Consider the following 20097-nt stretch of genomic DNA (forward strand, 5'->3'; position numbering starts at 1 on the left):
TATAAACAAACTTTTATTAAAATTTAAATATATTGCATTAAAATATATATGACTTTAAATACCTTACAAATATTTTTCAACCATTTCATTTCTTGGTGTGTATACTTTTGAAGTAACAAAGTTTTGTGGCGTGAAAGCTGTTTTCACTCTTGATAATGATAAAAAGGAAGACTTGTGCCAAGTTTTCAGTTAGGACATCTCCAACTTTTGCATCAAAATGATGTTTTACCTTTGCGCCAAATTTGACGCAAGAGGTATCCTCTTTTTTTATTATTATTTTTTGTTTTAATTATTATAAATATGTATTAGTTTTATTATCTGTTTTTAAATATAAATATTATTTAAATAATAATAAAATATTTATTTTATTATTTTAATAATGAGATACTAAACATAAAAATTTTAAAAAATAATTATTTTTTTTAAATATATTTATGTTAATTATTAATAATTAAAGAATAATTTGGTTTAATAATTTATAAATAATATAAATAAAAGATTGTTTCGAGAATATTATTTTTTTTAATAAGATTTGAAGTAAATGAGTTAGAGATGAATGCTGTATTAAGTGCAGAAATGATCGATTTTAAAAAAAAAATTAATCAAATGAAATATTTTGATTATTTAAATATATTTAAATTTTTTAAAATAAATATTATAATAAAAAAATATTGGTATATACACAAATATTTAAAGTATCTAAACTGTATCACAAATTATTTCATCAAACAGCGTACCCAATAATTAACTTTATTATTAAATAATAAATTAGTCAAAATACCTTAAAAACAACAAACTAAATAAAAATAAAGTAGGTTTTTGTAAGGACATCTCACGAATCTTTATTCGTGAAACGGATCAATCCTACCGATATTCATAATAAAAAGTAATGTTCGAAAAGTAATATTTTTTCATGGATGACTCAAATAAGATATTTGTTTTACAAATACGATTCGTGAGATCGTCTCATATAGATTTTTACCAAAAAATTAATAGTTCCATTTCCACCTAATAATTTTTTCACTTATTTTATTTTTAGAAAAAACTCTATTATACAAATAACGTGGCGTTCCCGTGGCTTAGTCATGACTAGAGACTTTCGGCAAGTTGTACAATATTTTTATTATTAATTTAATTTATATTTAAATAATGATCATATTATAATTATAAAAATTAGTGAAAAATTAAACTATAATTTAAATAAAAATACTATCGTATTTATGAAAAATAATAAGAAACTAAATTATAATTTTAAAATAATATATTAAAAAGAAAAAATTTACATGATAAGAGATTGTTAGGAATTTGGACTTTTCTGAATGAGACATACAAGCGATCGCTTCGGCAAAGGCGGGTGGATATTTGTCCTCATCCCATTTATTTATCGTTCCGTCTTGAGTAGGTTTTTTGTGAAACGATCTCATAAATTTTTATTTGTGAGACGCGTCAATTCTACCGATATTCACAATAAAAGTAATATTTTTTGCATAAAAATTAATATTTTTTCATGGATGACTCAAATAAGATATCCATCTCACAAAATACGATCTCTGAGACCGTCTCACACACGTTTTTATCTTTTTACCTTTACACCTCAAATCTCTAGTCAATCTCAAACAGTTATGCATTTATTTTTTAAAATTCAACATGTCTATGTATTAATATTTAATTTACTAATTAAATAATTGTCATAAAAATTTAAAAAAAATTGACATTTAATATTATACTAAACTAATATAATCGCGACTTTTTAAAAGGTTTATACTAAAATAATATAAACCCGACTTTGAAAAAAGGTTGTATCATACGTACACGTTTGTGTGCCGATTGCTTAGTTATAAAGGAATGGAAAGAGGCATATTCCCCGAGCGCTTTGGAAGATGTGTCATGTTAATTGTCCATGTTGGTTCGCTAAATTTTTTAAAAATTATATATATATATATATATATATATATATATATATATATATATGTGTGGATAAATTTTTTTCTCTCAAGCTAGTTTTTAAAATTAAATTATGACTAAGTATATGTTGAGTGCAATAATTATCTTTGTTTGATGGAGCGATCGAACCATGATGCTTGAACTGCTATGCGGTGTAAAAGATTTGAGTTGTACAATTACCACTAACTATAGCTTTTGGTAAAGCGGTAAGCGCTCGGTCCTACAAAACTTAAAATGATATCAGAGTTCAAATTCCATCATTATGTGTTGGACTGGCCACCTGTTCTGTCATACATGAATCATTTGTAAACTTCGTGCGTTAGTTTTTTTTTAACTCGATTGGATAAAATATCTTTCTTCTTTTGATTTAGGTCTCAAGATTGAGTTATATATAAATTCCAATTTTTAACGTGTTCCAATCCCATTTGTCATTCTGCCTTTAATTCCCGACCTCAAATCTTCAAGATAAAAACTATGTTTATTAGAAAAAGCAGAGTGGGGTGGAAGAAAACAGATTGAACAAGAAATCATGAAAATCAATGGAGAGCAGCAGCAGCAGCACATTGTTATGCTGCCATTCATGGCGCAAGGCCATTTGATCCCTTTCTTAGCTCTTTCTAACAGAATCCAGCAAAGATTTGGCTTCGAAATCACCATTGCCACTACTCAACTCAATGTTCAGTACCTCAAATCCGCCATAGCCAAAAACTCGGAAGTCCAACAAACGAGACAGTCCAATATCCATCTCTTTGAACTCCCTTTCGATGGCACCCAACATGGTCTCCCACCGAACATCGAGAACACAGAATCATTGCCCCTTAACCAAATCATCGACCTCTGTCATGCCTCGACCTCCCTCGAAACCCCCTTTCGCAGCTTGATTTCCGATATGTCGATCAAATATGGCGGCCCTCCGCTTTGCATAATCTCCGATGTTTTCATGGGCTGGGCTACTGAAGTTGCTAACTCTTGCGGCACGGTGAATGTAACTTTCACCACTGGTGGCGCTTATGGGACCGCCGCTTATGTGTCGTTGTGGGAAAATCTTCCCCACAGATTAACCCAAAGCGATGAGTTTAACCTTCCGGGTTTTCCAGATTCTTGCCTTTTTCATCTCAGCCAGTTGCATCCCTTCTCAAGAGCTGCAGATGGAACAGATTCCTGGTCAAGATTCTTCCAACCTCAGATTAGGCTCTCTCTAAATTCTTTCGGATGGCTGTGCAACTCCGCCGAAGAAATCGAACAGTTCGGAGTAGATCTCTTCAGGAGGTACTCAAAACTCCCGGTCTGGTGCATCGGGCCACTCCTTCCACCAGCAATGCTGACTCGAAAACCAACGCGTGTGATTGGACAACAAACCGGAAGAAAACCGGGACTTTCCCCGGAGAAATGCATGGAATGGCTGGACTCAAAGCCCGAAAGCTCTGTTCTGTACATATCTTTCGGCTCTCAAAACACCATCAGCACGACACAAATGATGGCTTTAGCCACTGGTTTAGAGGAAAGTAGAACACCATTCATTTGGGTCATCAGGCCACCTATTGGATTCAGCTTAGAATGCGAGTTCGACTCGAAATGGCTGCCCAACGGGTTCGAGGAACGAATAAAGAACAGCAACCAAGGACTAATGGTGCATGGATGGGCACCCCAGTTGGAAATTCTTTGCCACCGATCAACAGCGGCTTTTATAAGCCATTGTGGATGGAATTCAACCATGGAGAGCTTAAGCCAGGGAGTACCGATCATCGGGTGGCCACTGGCGGCGGAGCAGGCCTACAACGTGAAGATGTTGGTGGAGGAAATGGAAGTCTGTGTGGAGTTAACTAGAGGAACCAAGAGCACTTTGAGCAAGGAGGATGTAATAAAAGCTATAGATACTGTAATGGGCGAAGGTATTAAAGCGGTGGATATGAAGAAAAAGGCGGAAGAAATAGGAGAGTTGATTAGATCCGCCGTTAGGGAAGACGGAATCCATGAAGGCTCCTCTGTTAAAGCAATGGATGCTTTTGTTTCTGCTCTTCTCTCCAAGAACCAAGGGCTTTGACCCCTCCAACATTGATCAGATTAGTTAAATTTAAATTATATTTAAGAAAATTAGATTTTATTTTGCACTTTTTTTTTGTTCCATTGGTAAAATCTTATGGATCTAATTGCGCTTTTAGTTTTTTTTTTTGGGTTCCATTGATATAGTGTTTGAATTTTATGGCAACGAAGATTACTGATATGACGCCCAATATTACCGAAGGAAATATAATTTCTATAGTAAATTGATTTTCCTGATATTATCTTTTTCTTGTTGATTTGATTGAGTATAATATTTAATTATGGTTTTGTCTTTTTAGATAATTATGTTAAAATTTTATTATGATATAATATCTTCCTTAAATTTAATTTCCTATTGATAAGATTATATGTAATATTGAGTTTTACTTTTCTAGATATTATCTTTATGATAAAGATCTTCTAAATATAATATTTATGATAATGATTTACATGATATGATATTATTGATTTGTTTTTAATAGAATTATTGTATACCATATCTTATAGATCTCCGTCAAGATAAATCATAGAAGATGAGGCATTTATAAATAGGAGATGGAGATTCAAAAGAAAAAGGAAGAGAGAATAGAGAAGAGAAAAATTCAGAGAGTTCACGTGTAGGATTTTTCGTGGAAGAGATTTTCGTGAAGGGAGTTTTTCGTGGAGATATTTTTTCGTGGAGGTGATTTTCGTGGGAGTTTTTCGTGGGAGATGTTCGTGGTGCTCTCCTCTCTCAATCATACATACTTACACTGCACTTGTGCACGCCGTGAAAAAGTCAGAGAATTAATCCTTCGAGAGACGTGCTGTTTTGAATAGTGCAAATACCGGGTGTTGCCTTGAATGTTGGGAACATCTGCAGACAACATCCGTAACGAAGTTGGCTGCAGATCGTTTCTGTTACTCCAGTCTTTTGGCTCACGTTTTTAGCTTTCTTGATTAAGTTTTTATTCTGGTTATTTGTTTTTAGAAACTATTTATTTTCAAAACTTCTTGAGGAAATTGATTTTAGTGATAATCACTAGTGATAATGTTATTATTTACTAGTATTTGTCAAACAAAATAACTCTTACAAGTGGTATCAGAGCCTTCTCTTGATATACTAAGTGCTGATTATGGTTTTTGTTTTGTTTGACAGTGAATTAATCAAATGGACACTTCATTTGCAAGCACAACACTTCGACCACCAGGACTAGATGGTACCAATTACAGCATATGGAAGGTCAAAACAACATACCACATAAAATCCATAGATGAACGGGCATGGTAGCGTGTCATCAATGAATGGACTTCACCAGTCATGATAGATCAAGAGGGTGACAATTTGCCAAAACCCGAAACTGACTGGACGGCTGATGAAGTGCAAAATTTGAACTACAACTCAAAGGCCTTGAATGCTATATTTACATCGGTTGACATGAACATGTGCAGTTTAATCACAAACTGTACTTCTGCTAAAAGTGCATGAGATACTCTCCAAAGACACTGTGAAGGTTCTGAGAGTGTGCGACGAACCAGATTGAGGATGCTTACTTCCAAATTCCAGATGATGATGATGGAAGAATTTGAGAACATACTCGATTACGATCGTCGCCTACGGGAAATTGCTAATGAGGCATTCAGTATTGGAGACTCTATCTCCAATGAGCGTCTAGTTAGCAACGTCCTCCGCTCTCAGCCCGAAAGATTCAACATAAAAATTGAAAGCGGACCGGTTACGGTGGCCGGAAGCGCAACGGAAGTCAAAAATTTTATTTTTATGCTAGAAATTTCGGCCACCTTGATGTTTATGTGCAATATTTACAAAACAAAACATACATAGGATGTTTAGGAGATATTACCTATCAACCTCTTGAGGTTGATGTTTGCACCAACTTTGTTGTGAACAACAAAGCTCTTCTAAGGAAGAAAAATCTACAAGCTTCCCCTCCTTGCTCCTAAATCAAGCCCACCACAAGCTATGTAAAACCCCTCTTGATTTGCACTAGAAAAATCAAGAGGATTTTTCAATGAGAAATCTTTTATTCTCCAACACTTGAAGAACAAAAGGAGAGAAGAATTTTTGGGAGAGAAAAACAAGGATTTTCGGCCAAGACAAGGTGAGGAATGAGGGAGTGAAGTCTAGACTTGGGTGTGGGAAAAGTAAAAAAGTTGATCCCCATGCCATGCATTATTTTATTAAAAAGTATTCAAAGTCTCTTCACCTCCCAAGCATGCAAACCCTAGCATGTCATGTATATAATATGGTTTTTAACACATTAAAAACCATGGACTAAATTTTAATTATCTCAAACATATTTGAGATTAATTAAATACTACTTGAATTTATTCAAGTCCCACTAGTTAAATAATTATTTTAATTGAGCTCTACAAGACTCAATATTATTAATTCAACACTTGAATTATTTTTAATTATTTGGACTCTACTAGGTCCACTAGTGTTTAATTAATTCAACACTTGAATTAATTTAATTTAGTCCACAATAATGTTTATGAAAATCACAATTTTCAACTACATTATTTACTTGGCCAAATTTTAATCTTAGGAACACTTCCATAAATTAAAATTTATATTTCTCTCTTAGAAGTCATACTTCTATTTTTCTTTACGCTTATAAACACATTTATAAGCCGTTCAACACATTGAACTATTTTACTTCTCATCGAGATTTACAAAGCCAGTACTTGTGTGGCCCTCAATGGTTCATTGATACAACTAGCCGTGGGTTCACATCTCTATGTGATTCGGACTAAACATGTCCTTATTCGAGCATACCCCAATTGCTCCATTCTTACTTATCAACTCCTTGATAGTAAGAACGTCAGAACTCAAGTCTGATAGTACCCATCCAATCACGTTAAACGCCTAGCAGCATCGCTTACGTGATTCCCTAGGTATCACATGATAGTGCCTGCAAGAACCATTCAATTATGGTTAGCGTACAGTACGGTCCCTTCAACTCATATATCCCGACCGATTCGACAACTATTGGTTTATCGAGAGTTGTCAATGAATCGATACTATGTGTCATGTTGTGGTTGCATCGATGGTGTAATCTATGAAACCCCTTTCATAATTACCACCATACTCTGATCAGAGATTTCAACCCACACATACATGAAAAACACATAGGATATCCATACCCGAAGGTAAGCGGTGAATCCCCGACTACAATACATCGACTCCTATGTGTTTCGACAGAACACCCAACCTTGCCACCTGATGACCCCATGAGAGTCGGTAAACAAGTCAAAGTGTAATTCTAGCACATAGAGTCTCAATGTTGTCCCGGGTCATAAGGACTAATTCTGTACAACCATAAACCAGGACTTTTCCACTCGATAAGTGAGAACCACTTGGAAAGTCCTTTTATGGAGGGTTGTTCAGTGCACTCTACAAGGAGCACCTATCTGCATGTTCGGACATCACAATGTCCCCTACCAATGAAACATGGTACTCACATCGCAGATACTAGTCTCTAACTCGAGCGGCCTATATCCTTCTTAGTGGCGGCTGAATCGACTAGGAACCGTTTAGAATATACAGTATTACAAATATGAGTTTCATGATACTCATCATATGAGCATCTCATATTCTTTCTACTATTTGTATATTCAAGGGCTTTATCTATGCAACTAGCATGGGTATACAGATAAAGATTTGCCAAAATAATAATTTCAAATATTATTAAAATAAAGATTGCTTATACATAGAGTTTCATTGTGAACATTCGGCCAACACTTGGCTCGACGGGCACCTACTCTAACAAAAATTTGCGCAATAGATGAGGCTAAGGACACTTCTCATATGGCATTGGAAGACCTTATCAGTTCACTACGCACTTTTGAGATGAACCAGGACATGCAGAAGAAGGATAAAGGGAAGAAAATTGCATTCCAAACTTCAAATGACTCCTACAATGAACTCCTTCAAGTATCTCAAGAAGTAAATGATTCTGATCTCTGCGAGGATTCTATCTCCTTTATCACAAAGAAATTTAGTGATTACTTGAAAAGAACCAGAGATAAGAAAAAGGATGCACAACAATCTAAATTTCCAAGCCTTCCTGCACCTGAAGGTCACAAAAGTACCCTGTTGTTGCGCGTTTTCCTACCGCAAGTGTACGGTGTCAAGTTTTAGTACGGGTTAGAGTACAGATATCGATCCCACGAGGAGTGTGCGTAAAATTGTATATCAATTCTTGTAATTAAAATAGTCTCAACTTTATTTAGAGAGATTGAATAAACGGTTGGTTTGTTTGAAAGAATTAACTGAAAACAATGAATTAATTAAGTCACCGAATTGAGAGATAATAATGAGAGAAAATATCTAGAGAAATGATTTCACAAAGTTTCCACGATAATTATTCACAGTTTAATTTATATTCCTGAATTCCAATCAATTAATGGCCAAGAACACTTAGATTGTTTTATTCCCCCTTTCCCAAGTGACGAATAAAGTGTATCTATCAACTTCGATTCAATTATTCCTAATTAGAATCTACGTTTCATAGATAAATGCAAACAATGTTCTTACTAAGCCTCGCTAAAGTTATACGCCTTCCGAACGCTATAAACATTTAACGATGTGTCTCTAATGATCTATAATCCTAGTCCCTCTCCCGAGTTATAAGATTAATCAAACAACAACAATTTATGGCCAGTAAATTGCAGTACAGTAAACACAGAGAACACAATTAAACGAAAGCGGACTTCAATCAAATAAACAACGGTGTCAAATCATCGTACCAACAGAGTTACGTCATTCTCTAGAATGGAAGTTTAGTTCATCACAATTTCTAAATAAACGCAACGCATGTTTGAATATTTAGACATCGAAACAGTAGAAAATAAAGAAGAAGGAATCAGATAACAAATCGGAAGCGTCGTCTCTGTCCCCAGATCCGTCGTTCTTCGTCTTGTTCTTGTTCCCTCGTGTCCTTTTTTTCCTGAACGGCTGAATATCCTGTGTTTCTCCAGTGACGGCTGCTAACCCCCTTTTCTGACCTAGCTCGCGTGTATTTATAGATTTTGTGAACGCCTCGCGCGCGGGGGCGCGTGATGTCGCGCGGCCGCGCGCACGCTTCTGGTCGCTGGCTCTTTTCTGCGCGAGCGGCTGGGCGAGAGTTGGCGCGGTGGCGCGCGCAATTCTGCCGTGCGGCTTGTTGTTGTGCGCGCGCGCTCGCGCGTAATGTGGCGCTGCCGCGCGTGCCTCTCGGGATTCCATGTTCGTCTGTGGGCGCGCGGTCGCGCATGATGTTGCGCTGTGGCGCGCAGGCTACTGGTCCTCGCCTATGCTCCTGCGCGCGCGGTCGCGCGAGAAGTGGCGCTGCCGCGCGCGCCTCTCGGGTTGATGATTTGCGTGTATGTGCGCGCGTCTGCGCGTGAAGTGGCGCGGCCGCGCGCGCACCTCTGTTCCTGCGGGTGCTCTCGGCTGCGCACTACTCTGTTTTCCTTGTCCAATTGGCTTCGTTCCGCTATTTTCTTCATTCCTGGAATGATAACAAAAACACACCAAAGACCGCATAATTCTGTTCGAAACAAGCATAATTCGAAATGGATTTTAATATAAATTAAGTGCAAATCTTGCACTTATCAAACCCTCCCAAACTTGAACTTTTGCTAGTCCCGAGCAAAATAGAATAAAATTTAATAACTAAGGAAAAGATTAACGCCACTACTAAAGTCATGGATATGCGAAAAGTGATATTGGCCTCCGACTCATCTAATTTCATGTAATTCACGATTTCCCAAGAGTCACGTGTGTGTGTGATATGTCAATGTTCGTTTACCCCATCGAATGCTCAAATAGAGTTGTAATGCCCATCCGCTTTACAGAATCAAGAAATCCTCAGTTCAGTTCGACTCACACTTCATCAAACTATAAATTTGCATTCACAGATCACATAGGACTTTATCGGTGATTACTTGGCTCGAAATATGGTCAATCAAAAGTACGCCAAAGGTAAAATCACAAAATGAGATGCTTGCAAGCAAGTGATTAAAGTCTATACTCGTTGACAATGTTTTTCAGGCATCCATAGGCTTGATTTGAACAACTTTTCTCCACTAGTATATTGGATAAATGTGACAAGGTTAATAGGTCTTGCAGGCTTGTAACGTTAGGCTTCGGCTCATGGCTACAATAAAGGTATGGAAATCAAAATTTGAGAGAAATATTTGAACTTCATCAACTTCACTCATTTTCATTTTCTTTTCAACCACCACCCACTTATTGTTTTCTTTTCATTCATATCCTTCATTTCCCAAATGCTTTCTTTCTCACCACTTTTGATTCATTCTTTTCATTGTTTTTCTTCTTTTTTTTGAACTCCTTTATGTACATTCATTTTTCTTTTTATTTTCAAGGAGTATTTGAATCATTACAACACCCATGAACTTATTTCTCTCAAAATTAGGTAAGACAGTAAGTGTATAAGCTTCATTAGGTAGTCGTTGTGGGAAGTAGAATAAATACAAGTGGGGGCTAGTTGTATGTCATTGACATACGCCACTTGATTTTTTTAGTAGGCTCAAAATGGGACACTAGGGATATTTTATTTTCGTTTGGTATGCTCGAAGGCTCAAAACGGTTCCAAAGATCGCCTAAATCATTCCTATGTCACATATTATCCGTATTTCGCCTCGAAAAGTGTTCAAACAAGTTCTAGACTTCCGTCAATCCATCAATCAACTCATACAAACCAGTCACATGCAATTTTCAATAAAAATGATATATGAAATAGGTGTACAAAGAAAATTTAAGCATCTCAATTAACTTGAAGCTCAAAAGGGCTACAATTGACTGTAAGCAAAGAATATAGGCCCAAGGATATTGTGAAAAATTGCCTAGCTCATTCCTATGATTGCAAAAGTATCAATCAATGTCATGCAAGAATTACCAAGAATCAGATCTCCCTCATCTATTTAGCATCATAGGCATGCAACTTGTCTCTAAGCAACGATAGTGTCAACAAACACGACAGTGCAAAATATTTGTGACTCTTAATTTATCATGAACACATATAAACTTCAGGACCACAATTCAATTTTCATCATCGGCCACACATTTTTCTTATCCATGACTCTACATAACAAATCTAGCATGCAATAGATAAAAAAATCAAAGTAACTACTGAGCGATAAAATAAAAAAATTTGCAGAAAAATTCTAAAAATTCTAACAAGCAACGCAATTTTACCCTCCCCCCAAACTTAAAGTATGCATTGTCCTCAATGTATAGAAATAAAGAACACGACAACACATACCTTGCGCACGAGTGTCAAAACTCGGGCGCTCGAGTTGTTGTCCGCAGCATCTGTGTCATCCATGTCCATGGGCTGCGGCGGTGATAGATCTGGTGGTGGGTAAAATTAACAACTAAGGACGTAAAATAAAATAAAATAATAAAAACAAAATGAATGCAAAAGAAAATAAATTGTGGGTTGCCTTCCACACAGCGCTTGGTTTAACGTCATCAGTCCGACTATACCACTCTTGTTCATGGTGGTTTGTATGATATCTTGGGAGCCTTGAGTTCTATGTTTTGACCATCAACCGCCATGGTCAGTTTTCCTTGTCTCAAATCAATGACGGCTCCAGCAGTAGCCAAAAATGGTCGTCCTAAAATAGCACGAACATTCTGACTGTTCCCCATGTCAAGCACCACAAAATCTGCTAGAAGCTTTAATTTATCTATTTTGAGTTCAACATCTTCCACAATACCCAGCGGTGTTCTAACCGATTTATCTGCCATCTGCAAGCTTAGTCCTGTGGGCTTTATCCTACTCAATCCAAGTTTCTCGTAAAGGAAACTTGGCATTATGTTCACACTCGCTCCTGAATCGCAGATAGCTTTTTTCACTGATTGACTTCCAATTTCACATGGTACAACAAATTACCCGGGGTCTTGTAGCTTCTGAGGAAGATTTCCTTTCCTGCCCTTATCATCTCCTCCAGTAAATGCCACCTCTTCCTGCTCTGCAAACTGAATGTTAGAGTGTAGGTTCTTGAGATCTTCAAGACCTTTTTTCTTTTGAAACTCAGCCTTCAATTGTAAAAATATTTGGGGGTAGGGAAGTAAAGAAATATCAACGGATTGATCAAAATCATAACTCTTACCTTTCTTACCTCGGTTCCTTTTGCTTGGAGGCGGCTGATCAACTTTCTCTTCTTTGCTTACCACTCCAATCTCCTCATGCTGCATAAAAATAGCATTCACCTCTCTCAGATTTGGGTCTGCATTCTTTTGCACTGCACCTGATGGTTGAGATGTGAGTTGCTTCGTTATTTGCCCAACTTGTGACTCCAGGATTTTCAAAGTAGCACCAATACTTGCCATGTGGGTTTCTAGGTTGTCAAGCCTAGACTCAGTCCTAACCATTCTCTTGCCAGATTCAGCAACAAACGTTCTAACTAAATCCTCAAATGATGGCTTCCCTTCCCCATTTGATGTATTGAACCCCGGTGGAGGATTCAACACATTCTTATTGTTTGCATAAGAAAAATTTTCATGGTTTCTCAACCCAGGATGATAAGTATTAGGGGGAGGGTTACCTCGATATCCGCCAAACCCTCCAACATTTCTGTTGTTGATATACTGAGCTTCTTCAAGATATTGTGCTTCTTCAACGACGGGCGATGGTCCCTCAGTATTTGATGTGCTCACTTTATTCATGGTTGCTATCTGTGTAGTCAATGCTGATACTTGTGCAGTAAGTGATGTGATCGGATCCACCGCATAAATTCCAACAGTCTTTTGTACTCCTGACCTCTCAGACGGCCATTGGTAGCTGTTAATAGTCATTTGCTCAAGAAAGTTGTAGGCTTGAGAAGGAGATTTGGCAAAGATCTTGCCACCTGCCGCTGCATCCACAGTTGTACGTGTTTGACCATTCAATCCATTATAAAACAACTCAATCTGCACCCAGTCTTCGAAACCATGATTCGGGCACCTCCGCAACAGCTCTTTATACCTTTCCCAAGCTTCATACAACTGCTCGAAGTCTGTATGTCTAAAAGTGCTGATCTCAATCTTTAATTGTGCAGACTTCGCAGGTGGAAAATATTTAGAAAGGAACTTCGTCGCCAGCTCCTGCCATGTCGTGATGCTCCCTAACGGCAGTGATTGGAGCCATCCTCTTGCTTGATCTCTGAGAGAAAAAGGAAACAAACGCAATCTAATAATGTCATCAGGAACATTATTAATTTTTACCATATCTGTGATTTCCAAGAAAGTTCTCAGGTGAACGTGAGGATCTGAAGTAGCAGTTCCAGCGAACTGATTTTGTTGAACCATATTGATCAGGGCAGGCTTCAGCTCAAAATTGTTAGCATTTATGGTCCCCCGAGCAATACCAGAGTAATGATTGTTGATCACTGGTCGAAAGTGATCTCTGATAGGAATAGCCTCTGGCTAGGCGTGTCTGTCATTTTCTCTGTGTTCAGCCATTGCTTGGATCTCTTCCCTCTTTGCTTTTCTTAATTTTCTCGCAGTTCTTTCGATTTCCGGGTCAAAAATCAGCAAGTCTGAGTTTTGCGATCTTAGCATACACTGTCAAGCAGGAAAAATGAAAAACTCAATCAATTTAAAATACAATAAAAATAAAAGCTCTAAATTAAAATCTAGACTAATTGGTAACAATACTGATATAAATTCAAATTTGACACTCCCCGGCAACGGCGCCAAAAACTTGTTGCGCGTTTTCCTACCGCAAGTGTACGGTGTCAAGTTTTAGTACTGGTTAGAGTACAGATATCGATCCCACGAGGAGTGTGCGTAAAATTGTATATCAATTCTTGTAATTAAAAAAGTCTCAACTTTATTTAGAGAGATTGAATAAACGGTTGGTTTGTTTGAAAGAATTAACTGAAAACAATGAATTAATTAAGTCACCGAATTGAGAGATAATAATGAGAGAAAATATTTAGAGAAATGATTTCACAAAGTTTCCACGATAATTATTCACAGTTTAATTTATATTCCTGAATTCCAATCAATTAATGGCCAAGAACACTTAGATTTTTTTATTCCCCTTTCCCAAGTGACGAATAAAGTGTATCTATCAACTTCGATTCAATTATTCATAATTAGAATTTACGTTTCATAGATAAATGCAAACAATGTTCTTACTAAGCCTCGCTAAAGTTATACGCCTTCCGAACGCTATAAACATTTAACGATGTGTCTCTAATGATCTATAATCCTAGTCCCTCTCCTGAGTTATAAGATTAATCAAACAACAACAATTTATGGCCAGTAAATTGCAGTACAGTAAACACAGAGAACACAATTAAACGAAAGCGGACTTCAATCAAATAAACAACGGTGTCAAATCATCGTACCAACAGAGTTACGTCATCTAGAATGGAAGTTTAGTTCATCACGAATTCTAAATAAACGCAACGCATGTTTGAATATTTAGACATCGAAACAGTAGAAAATAAAGAAGAAGGAATCAGATAACAAATCGGAAGCGTCGTCTCTGTCCCCAGATCCGTCGTTCTTCGTCTTGTTCTTGTTCCCTCGTGTCCTTTTTTCCCTGAACGGCTGAATCTCCTGTGTTTCTCCAGTGACGGCTGCTAACCCCCTTTTCTGACCTAGCTCGCGTGTATTTATAGATTTTGTGAACGCCGCGCGCGCGGTGGCGCGTGATGTCGCGCGGCCGCGCGCACGCTTCTGGTCGCTGGCTCTTTTCTGCGCGCGCGGCTGCACGAGAGTTGGCGCGGTGGCACGCGCAATTCTGTCGTGCGGCTTGTTGTTAAGCGCGCGCGCTCGCGCGTAATGTGGCGCTGCCGCGCGTGCCTCTCGGGATTCCATGTTCGTCTGTGGGCGCGTGGTCGCGCATGATGTTGCGCTGTGGCGCGCAGGCTACAGGTCCTCGCCTATGCTCCTGCGCGTGCGGTCGCGCGAGAAGTGGCGCTGCCGCGCGCGCCTCTCGGGTTGATGATTTGCGTGTATGTGCGCGCGTTTGGGCGTGAAGTGGCGCGGCCGCGCATGCACCTCTGTTCCTGCGGGTGCTCTCGGCTGCGCACTACTCTGTTTTCCTGGTCCAATTGGCTTCGTTCCACTATTTTCTTCATTCCTGGAATGATAACAAAAACACACCAAAGACCGCATAGTTCTGTTCGAAACAAGCATAATTCGAAATGGATTCTAATATAAATTAAGTGCAAATCTTGCACTTATCACCTGCCAAGCACAATTTCAACCAAGGAATGAAGGCAAGGGACAATGCAATTCAAAAAGGTAGGATTCGGTGCAGTGTAGAGAGTGCAAGGGCTTTGGACACTATGCCAATGAATGTGCTAACAGATTGCGAAAAAACAAATGCTACTGTAATGCCCAGAGCAATGATTGACATGTACGAATTCATAGATATGTTGTGAAGATTGTACATAACCATAAGAAATAAGAAATGATATCTATTGAGATTAGATTGACCGATATCGAGAATGTTGGATTATTTATATTTCGGTGAGACCGGAAGGACCGAACCAGGATCGGATCGTCCGATGCGTTCGGATCGTCCGTTCGGCGTTCGGAGCGTCCGAGCCAGGTGGCTGGACACATGGATGGCATGCAGAGTTCGGATCGACCGATCGTAGTTCGGATCATCCGAGACAGTTGGCTAGAGACGTGGAAGACATGCAGGATTCGGAACGTCCAAAGTGAGTTCGGAGCGTCCGAAGTGTGTCAGATCGGAGCGTCCGAAGTGGATCGGATCTTCCGATCATTGTCTATAAATAGAGGCGCGAGATTTCATTTGATTAGTAAGTGTTAAAGAAACATTTCCTAGAAAGTGTTAGACATTCTATTGCAGATTCATCTTCACGACTGTAACAGCAATTCTACGACGAAAGGTATAATACATGTTTTGTTTTGGGGAATCACGACTCAAATGAGATCACATTTGAGTTTCCCAACCAAAACCACATACGAGTTTTATTGTTTATATCTTGATATAGGTATTATTATTATAGATTTGTTTATAGATCTTGTATGCAAATCTCGCTATGCTTTGTTTACAGATCATGTTACATTGCATTAGATGTTTATTAGAACTTGTATTCAATTCTTATTATGCTTTGTTTACAGATCATGTTACATTGCATTAGATGATTATGCTTGTTTACAGATTTTGTATTCATGCATTAAGATAGGACAGTCTGGAGATCAGGCAGACTTCTAGATGTTCGGTTCTATCCCAGCTTAGGGGAAGATCACCGCCCCTTTGTAGACGTGGATACAGATCAGGCCGAAGTCTAGGAATAAGACGTACCGTCACCCCGATTGGGAGGGTAGGTGATAGATCGTCTTATTCACACCGGGATCCCTAGAGTTTTAGTCGAGTCGCATCTAGACATGATTAGGCTCGCATTTCATGATTTTATATGAATGACATTCATATCAGCATGTTTCATGTTTTATAGTATTTATATGCATGTTCACATGTTTATACTGGGATGTGTTCTCACCGGTTTTCCGGCTGTTGTTATGTCTGTATGTGTGCATAACAACAGGTGGGGCAGGATTTGGGTCGAGACAGAGATGATCGTGTTAGCGTGGAGATCTCGGGCCTAGCAGACGGACCAGTAGTTGTCTTTTGTTATGTACTGTATTTTATTACTGGTTAGTTGAGGATATACGGAACAGGACATAGATTTTATGTTTGTATGTTGTAAATTAAATAAAGAACTTGTGCTTGTCTAGTTACATTTTGATTTAAATATAAAAGCGAAAAATTGACCCACATGTTAGAATAACAATCCATCTAATCCCAAGAAAAAGATTTAGAGCCCGGGTCCCCACAGCTACAATGTGTCTCTAAGCGATGAAGAATCTGATGCTGAGGAGAAATCCACTGATGAAGAAAATCAAACCTCTTGACTGCATTATTGACAGAAAATCGCAGACTGCAGGTGAATCCTTCAGGTGTTGCCCTAGGTGTTGCCACTCCTGGCTGCAACATCTGCGAAAAATCAGTTTGTTTGAAATCCACGTCTTCTAAAAATTTTAGTGAAGATGATGTGGAAGCTGATGATGAAGAAATCACTCTTGAGAGTGTTCAAAAGCTTTATGAAGAGTTGTTTGAAGATTGGACCAAAAGAAACAAGTTGAACTCAAGTCTTATGAAGGAGAACATTGATCTAAAATCCATAGTTGCCAAACTTGAGGTAATTTTGAGCAAAAAGGATTTGGAACTTGGTAAAACCAAAGAAGAACTTCAAAAGGCAACTGAAACTTTGTCCAAGTTTAATTCAAGCACATCCAAGCTTAATTCCATAATTTTAATGGGAAGAGATGACAAGAAATGCTTAGGCTTCAAAGATAGTGTGCTTGAGATTGGTAAATCTTCCAAGTCGACTATCTTTGTGAAGGGAAATGATGATATATCCACACCACCACAATCCAAACCGCCGATCAAAAGATATCCTCCAAAAAGACAACCTGCTACACTAATTTCTAAGAAACGAAAACGCAGGTATGTGTTGCGTGTTTTCACTACCGCAAGTATACGGTGTCAAGTTTTAGTACTGGTTAGAGTACGGATATCGATCCCACGAGGAGTAATTATTCAAAGTTGTATATTAATTACCATAATTGACATAGCTCAACTTTATTTAGATAATCGAATGGTTGGCTTGTAATCAATTCAAATAAAATAGCAACTACTGTAATTCTAGCACGCAGTATAGAATTCACTGAAGAAATAAATCTAGAGATATGATTTCGTCGAGTCTCCCCTATGCTAAATTAAAAGTGACCAACATATTATTAATTTGCATCACGCTTATTAACCAAGAACTCGCAGATGTTCTACCTCCTTTTTCAAGTGAGAAATAAAACTGTATTACCTATCACTGATTTTAATATTTCTATTCAAAATCACGTAACACATAATAAAAGCAAACAAGGTTCTTTTCAAAGATTCGCAAGGGTTATACGTCTTTTGCACGTTATAAACAACTACAGATGTAATTTCCCTTTTCCTAATTTCGATCACCTCTCTCGAGTGTTAGATCTCAATTATTTTATCAGTTGAATTATGGCCAATAATCCAAAAGCATTAAATACAGGAAATCACAAATAAACGCGATGAAAAAATTCAATGCAATATCAAAACGTCAATAACATAGGTTCGACATCGACTACGTCCATCTCTAGAAAATGGAATTAGTTCATCACGAAAGCCAAGGGTAAACAAGACATGTTCGTAGAACTAAACATCGTTACACACGAAAACAAAGAAACAAGAGAAAGAGTAACAAATCCGAAGTGTCGTCTCTGTGTCCAGATGCGTCGTCTTCGTATTTGCGACCGTTCTTCGTACTCTGCGTCGTTATCTCGTGCCAGCGCTCCGCTCTCGCTTCCTTTTCTCCCCAAGATGGTGTAATTTCGTCTGAGTTCTTCCCACACGGCTGAATTCTATGTTATGACCTAACTCGCGCAATTTATAGTGCGGCGCGCGCAGGGGCGCGCGACTTGGCGCTGGGGCGCGCTGTGTTCTGCCGGGTGAGAAGGTGAGTGCACGCGCGGAGGCGCGAGGTGTCGCGCTGGGGCGCGATGGTCTCAGGTCAATGTTGTGTAGCTGAGCACGCGGTGGCGCGTAAGTTCGCGCGATGGCGCGCGACTGTGGGGACCCGGACGCTAATCAAGTTCTTAATCATCATTGGGACTAATTAATCAATTATAAAACAGGGTCTAAAAATTTTTCTTTTAAATTGTAACTGCGGAAGGTAATGGAATCTAAACAATATACATCTCTGTATAAATACTACAGTTCAGTAGAAAAGTACAATACTGTACAACCTAAGTCTAAGGTTCAATTACTAAATTCAAGTAATAAACCAAGTCTGCTACAAGTCCGGAATCACCACGCTAACTCATCTTCTCTCATCGTCATCTCGACCCTGATCCAGCCCCACCTGTTGTCATGCACACATACAAAACAAGACAACAGCCGGATAACTCCGGTGAGAATAAATCCCAGTATAAAACATGGTAAACATGCATATACACATAATGATTCATGGAACATGGTGTCATGAATAAAAACAAAGACAATAGTAATAGATTTCATCATCTATGAACTCTAATCTAACTAAACATGCAATTCAAATCAGATAAACATGCATGTAAATAGTCTAAATCATGAAACATGCTGTCATGACTGAAAGTAATAACAACATGGTGTCATCTACACATGTTGTTCTACTCAAATCATGTCTAGACTTGACTCAACTATAACTCTAGGGATCCCGGTGTGAATAAGACGTCACTGGCTGTCACCTACCCAACCACTCGGGGCGACTGTACGTCTTATTCCTAGACTTCGGTCCGAGCTGTATCGACGGCTGACAATAGGAGTAATGGCTACTCCTAAGTTGAGATACACCGAACGTCTAGAAGTCTGACAATGGCTGTCAAGACTTTCCTATCTTAGATGCAATGAATAACTATCTGTAAACAAAGCATAATCATATTCATAACTGAATATCACAATTATCTTACATGCTTGAATACAATTCTATAATCAAAGCGTAAACATCTCAAAGTATAAATAACAGTCTAGTATGTGATTTTATTGGGAAACTCAAAATGAGATCTCATTTGAGTTGTGGCTTCCCGAATATCACATGAATTATACATTTGTCTTCCTGATCTGACGAAGACGATGTCTCGAATCTGTCCATATCAAATCTGAAATGACAATATCAATACGCTGTATTAGTGAATAACTCAATACACAGTCTGTTCTGATCAATACTCAACTCTGTATATAATCTGATCAATATCTGAACAAGATACAATCTGATTCATAACAATGATATCACGACATAATCGAATTCATTTCTGAATCTAAACAATCTGAATCAACTGATGTTTCGACGGCATAACAATACAGTCTTGATAACCCCGTCAGTTCAAACATCACAGATATAATATCAGAATTCATAATCAATATCGTTACAACTCAAACTCTGAACGATAATACAATTCTGATATGAAATCTTAGTCCATATCTTTCAAAAATCATAACAATTACAGAAACAGTCTGTTCTTTAATCTGACTTCAATTCTATAATGTCTACGGTAGCAGAAACACC

General features: G+C 38.1%; 2 protein-coding genes across 2 annotated transcripts; one reads left to right on the plus strand and one right to left on the minus strand.

Moving 5' to 3' along the window:
- The first annotated feature begins 2345 nt into the window (after window positions 1-2345).
- Window positions 2346-4229, plus strand: LOC140827727 (UDP-glycosyltransferase 92A1-like). Its single transcript, XM_073190518.1, has one exon. The coding sequence runs from the start codon at window positions 2474-2476 to the stop codon at window positions 3986-3988; it is 1515 nt and encodes a 504-aa protein (XP_073046619.1). The 5' UTR covers window positions 2346-2473; the 3' UTR covers window positions 3989-4229.
- A 7259-nt stretch (window positions 4230-11488) lies between these two features.
- On the minus strand, window positions 11489-13285 carry LOC140827411 (uncharacterized). The gene is made up of 4 exons (XM_073190075.1): window positions 13202-13285; window positions 12544-13081; window positions 11889-12402; window positions 11489-11771 (listed from the first exon to the last, which is right to left on the minus strand). The coding sequence occupies exons 1-4, from the start codon at window positions 13283-13285 to the stop codon at window positions 11489-11491; spliced, it is 1419 nt and encodes a 472-aa protein (XP_073046176.1).
- Between the last annotated feature and the right edge of the window lie 6812 nt (window positions 13286-20097).

The sequence above is a fragment of the Primulina eburnea genome, chromosome 3 (genome assembly GCF_022965805.1).
Source record: "Primulina eburnea isolate SZY01 chromosome 3, ASM2296580v1, whole genome shotgun sequence".
Lineage (NCBI taxonomy): Eukaryota > Viridiplantae > Streptophyta > Magnoliopsida > Lamiales > Gesneriaceae > Primulina > Primulina eburnea.